The 5157-nt window shown below is 56.7% G+C and overlaps 1 protein-coding gene across 1 annotated transcript; it reads right to left on the reverse strand.

The window, feature by feature from the left end:
- Nucleotides 1-2765: 2765 nt before the first annotated feature.
- On the reverse strand, nucleotides 2766-4529 carry LOC104390226 (leucine-rich repeat-containing protein 37A-like; the record flags this gene model as incomplete). Its single annotated transcript, XM_009999330.1, has 4 exons — nucleotides 4485-4529; nucleotides 3476-4153; nucleotides 3097-3197; nucleotides 2766-2808 (listed from the first exon to the last, which is right to left on the reverse strand). Coding segments are annotated over exons 1-4 (867 nt in total), but the record flags the coding sequence as incomplete, so codon positions are not given.
- Nucleotides 4530-5157: the final 628 nt, after the last annotated feature.

Raw genomic sequence — 5157 nt, forward strand, 5'->3', positions numbered from 1 at the left:
GGGCCGCCCCACAGCCCCCACCCCCCCCAACCCCGGGGGGGCAGCCCCGGGGGGCGGGGCAGGAACCCCAGCCAGGGAAACGGGCAGGGAGCCCAGGAAGGGAAGGGGATCCGAGGGAACCATGGCAAGGGAAGGGCAGGCAGGAAGGAAAGAGGCAGGAAACAGCCAGGAAGTAACAGGCAGGGAAATGGCAGCCAAGGAAGCAGCACCCAAGGAAGTAACATTTAAGGAAGTAATATCCAAGGAAACAGCATCCAAGGAAGCAACACCCACAAGGAAATGGCATTCAAGGAAGTAACATCCAAGGAAGTAACACCCAAGAAAATGGCACCCAAGGAAGTAACATCCAAGGAAGTAACATTTAAGGAAGTTACATCCAAGGAAACAGCATCCAAGGAAGCTACATCCACAAGGAAATGGCATCCAAGGAAGTAGCACCCAAGGAAGTAACATCTGAGGAAGTAACAGTCAAGGAGGTAACATCTGAGGAAGTAACAGTCAAGGAAGTAACACCCAAGGAAATGGCACCCAAGTAAGTAACATCCACAAGGAAATGGCATCCAAGGAAGTAGCACCCAAGGAAGTACCATCCAAGGAAACAGCACCCAAGGAAGTACCATCCAAGGAAAGAGCATCCAAGGACGAGGCACCCAAGGAAATGGCACCCAAGGAAGGAGCACCCAAGGAAGGAGCACCCAAGGAAAGCCTCAGCACTTCCTACACCAGGACAGGAGCTGGAAGCTCCCAACTGTCACCAGCCCAGCTACTGGAGCTCAGCCCTGCTGAAGATCTCCTCTTCCTCCTCCTCTTCCTCCTCCTCTTCCTCCACCTCCACCTGCACCTCCTCCTCCGAGCACTCTCCATCGTACAGCTCAGCCATGGACTTTTCCTGCTGGGAACTGAGGGGCTGGTCCAGGTGTCTCAGCCACTCTGGGGTGGTTTGGTTCTGATCTGATCCAGCCCAGACCTGGGAAGAGGCAGGGAAGGTGTGGGAGGGGGCAGGGCTGGGTTGGGTGGCAGGGGGGGCTGCTCCCTGAGCTCACCTGCTTTCTGGCCTGGGGCTTGTGCTTCCTCCATCCCCATGGCAGGAGGGTCTGAAGGAACCTGGAAAACCTAAAGGAAAAAGAAGGATGAAAGGGCAAAGGTGGTGATGGTGGCAGGTGTGGAAGGATGTTCCCTGCACCCTGCCTGGCACGGGAGCTGTGCTGCTGGGTCTGGGCTCTACCCAGACAGCTGGGGGTGGTGAAGGAGGACATGGAGGGGCTGGAGAGTGTCCAGGGAAGAGACAAGGAGCTGTGTCCACACCAGCTGTGGTGTGGGCAGCAGGAGCAGGGCAGGGATCATCCCCTGTGCTGGAACTGGTGGGGCCAGACCTGGAATCCTGGGGTGAGTTCTGGGCCCCTGGGGACAAGAAGGACACGGAGGGGCTGGAGCGTGTCCAGGGAAGGGCAAGGGAGCTGGGGAAGGGGCTGGAGCACAAGTGTGAGCAGGAGCAGCTGAGGGAGCTGGGGGTGTCCAGCCTGGAGCCAAGGAGCTGAGGGGAGACCTGCTGGCTCTGCAGCTGCCTGAGAGGAGGTTGGAGCCAGGGGGGGTCGGGCTCTGCTCCCCAGGAACAAGGGGCAGGAGCAGAGGAACCGGCCTCAAGTTGTGCCAGGGGAGGCTGAGGTTGGACCTTGGGAACAGTTTCTCCCTGGCAAGGGTTGTCAGGGCCTGGCCCAGGCTGCCCAGGGCAGGGGGGGAGTCCCCATCCCTGGAGGGGTTTCCAAGCCCTGGAGATGGTGCTGAGGGACACGGGGCAGGGGTGGCCTGGGCAGGGCTGGGGGAAGGGTTGGGCTTGAAGGTCTTTCCCAACTAGGATTCCATGATTCTATGGTGAGAAGCCCCAGGAGGAAGGGGAGCAGTTACCATCTCAGGGGTGCTCCTCTGGTGCTGTAGGGCTGGGAAGCAGCTGCAGGTTTTTGGGAGCAAACCTGGTGATGGAGAGAGAGACAAACTCATCACATGGGATTTTTTCCATCACACTCTGCAAAACAAGGGAAGCCAAAATGTTCTTCTTCCAACTGAGCCTCTTAGATACCTGAGCCCACCTGGACCAGCAGCCACAGTTTTTAGGAAGAGCCCAAATCCTCCCTTTTATCTGCTTCTGGAATGATCTGAACCCCCAGAGTTCCCCCTAATCTCTGCAATGTTGATGTCTGTCCTTTCTTATCTCTGCAGGGAACTTCCCCGCTCTTCAACCCCAGCCTGAACCATCTGGGTTGGCTTTTAAAGAAAGAAAAGCTGTTGGGTTTGGTTTGGTTTTTTTTTTTACCAAGAAGGGGCCCAAAGGGAAGTTGAAACCCTCTGGGTCCTTCACCCCTGCCCATCCCTGACCCACTTGGAGCAGAAAGACTTGATCTTGGTAAGAGGAAAGGCAGAAGGGGCAGAGGTGGGTGGCTGGAAATGGGCAGGAGAGAAGAGTAGGGTCCTGAGGGACTGGGAGGGGGTCCTGAGGGAGTGGGATGGGGCCCTCATGGACTGGGAGAGAGTCATGAGAGACTGGGAGAGGGTCCCGAAGGACTGGGAGGTGGTCCTGAAGGACTGGGAGAGGGTCCTGAGGGACTGGGAGAGGGTCCTGAGAGGCTTGGAGGGGGTTCTGAAGGACTGGGAGAGGGTCCTGGGGAATGGGATGGGGTCCTCATGGACTGGGAGATAGTTCTAAGAGACTGGGAGAGGGTCCTGAAGGACTGGCACAGGGTCTGAGGGACTGGGAGAGGGTCCTGAGGGGCTTGGAGGGTGTCCTGAGGGACTGGGACTGGGTCCTGGGGACTGGGATGGGGTCCTCATGGACTGGGAGAGAGTCATGAGAGACTGGGAGAGGCTCCTGAAGGACTGGGAGAGGGTCCTGAGGGACTGGGAGAGGGTCCTGAGAGATTGTGAGATGGTCTTGATGGACGGGAGGGGGTCCTGAGAGGGTCACTGGGATAAGGGACTGGGAGAAGGTCCCAAGGGCCACTGGGAGAGGGTTCAGAGGTACTAGGAGAGGGGCTGGGGGTGACCAGGTGACTCGAGGGCTTGTGCTCCAGCTTGGCTGAGGGTGCCTGGCTGGGCAGTTACCAACTCACCTCCATCAGGAAAAGGGCCATGAGAGTGATCAGGATGTTGGAGCACAACAAGATGGCCAAGAGGAGCCTGTCCCTGCTGGGCTGCTCTGGTTTCTACTGGGAGAAAAGGAGAGAAAATCAGGAGGGGAGAGAGAGTTGTTCCTTCTCTGGTTGCCCAGGGAAGCTGTGGCTGCCCCATCCCTGGGGGTGTTGAAGGGCAGGTTGGATGGGGCTTGGAGCAGCCTGGGCTGCTGGGAGGTGTCCCTGCCCATGCAGGGGGTGGGACTGGATGAGCTTTAAGGTCCCTCCCAACCCCAACCATTCCATGATTCCATCATTCTATTCCATTCCCAGAAGGACACATCCAGCAATTCCCTGTCTCTCTCTCTTACCTTCCCACCTGCTCTCCTGGCCTGGACCACGAGTTTGGAAACATTCCCTTCCAGGAGACACTGGTCCAGGAAAGCAGAAGCTCCTTGGTCATTTTCTCTCTGGCTGAGCAGCTTGATGAGCTGCCCAGTCTTGGAGAGCAGTTGTGTGCAGGGCAGCTGGAGCTGGGGGAGCCCACAGTCCATCCTCAGGGCTCGTGCTGTGCCAGCCAGGAATGTCCTCAGGGATTCATCTGGGACCAGCCCACGCAGGTGACCATCCACCTGGGCTTCCCAGAGATCTCCTGCAACCAGGGAGTCCTCAGGGCTGTCCGAGCTCCCTGCTTGATTGAGGGAGCTGGATCCTTCCTTTGGTGGCTTCCAGGGTGTTCCTGTGGTGGGAGGGAAGGCTGGTGAGGGCCCAGCTGGGGAGGAACTCGGGCTGCTCTTGCCTGACAGGTCATAGAACAAGTGCAGGTTGGTTTCCAGTCTCTGCTCTGCTTCACTTTCCATCGGGGGGGGCTCTTCCCCAGGATTCCCACTGCCAAAGGTCTGGTAGAGATGCTGGTTGCTTCTGTAGAGGGATGGGTTGTCCCCCTGCTTGTGCTTCTTGTAAGTGCCAACGTGGTCCTGCCTTGGAGTTGGTGGTTCCTCTACATCTTCTCCATCCTCCTCATCTTCCACCCCCTGAGTTTTCTTGGTCTGTTCCACAGCATCAGAATAATTGAGACTCTTAAAAGGCCTGGAGGAATGAGGGGTCTCTGCTGGGGAGTGTGGAGGGGAACGTTTGGAAGGAGCTGTAGACCTTCTGTGGTGTCTGAAGACAGAGAGGTCTTCCCTGGGGTTCCAACCAGAGCCAAGCTGCTTCTGCACCCAGCCTGTGGTTGTCTCTCCCTTCACTGCTGGGTTCTCCTGCACCTTGGCCTTCTGCACAGCAGGCACTTGGAGGGTGTTTCTCACACTTCTAGCCTGGTGCAGCTTCTTCTTCAGCTCAGCCCTGAGCCTGTTTCCTACAAAACAAGAGTTTCCTGACCTCAGTTTCACTGTCCCAGCCCACGTGCTGCAGGTTGTGCAGCATCTCCAGCAGCTCCTTACCAGTTTTGCCTTCCTGCCTGGATGGGGGCTGAGGAGAATGTGAATTTGTTCTAGAAACACCATCATTTGGATCACTGAGATCACCAGCAGTGCTGCTCAGGCTCAGGTCTACCACAAAAGTTATGGTTTTGTGGTCTCCAAGTGAAGGCTCCTTGGGCTTGACGCTCAAGACCACGCTGGAGTTGAGTGTCCTGGCTGGTAGTGCTCCCTGGATTCCTCCTTTCCCCTCTGCCAGGGGATCTGTGGGAGCTGGAACACACCAAGAGAGCAGATCAATGTCATGAGAAGCTTCCTGCCAACATGCAGGGGCAAAGGGTTCACTCTGAGCAGCAGGAGCTTCTCCATAAGACAAGGGAGTGTGTGAACTGAAGGGAAAGTTGTGTTCAATCCATCAGATTATCTCATGAGGGCAGAACACAGAGAGGTTTCTTTTCTGGTGTGTCCCAGGGCTCTGTTTGGATTGGTGGGAAACATCCCAGGGGAATGGGTTTGCTGTTTGGGGAGTTTCCCACAGCTTGATAAAGTGTTGAGTTGCTAAAATCACCATCAAGCTTTTCAAGTCAGTGACCCTGGAGAGCAGAAGACCCAGACACAGTGTTTGTCCCTGGATG

The sequence above is a fragment of the Chaetura pelagica genome, unplaced genomic scaffold (assembly GCF_000747805.2).
Source record: "Chaetura pelagica isolate M959 unplaced genomic scaffold, ChaPel_1.0 scaffold625, whole genome shotgun sequence".
Classification (NCBI taxonomy): domain Eukaryota; kingdom Metazoa; phylum Chordata; class Aves; order Apodiformes; family Apodidae; genus Chaetura; species Chaetura pelagica.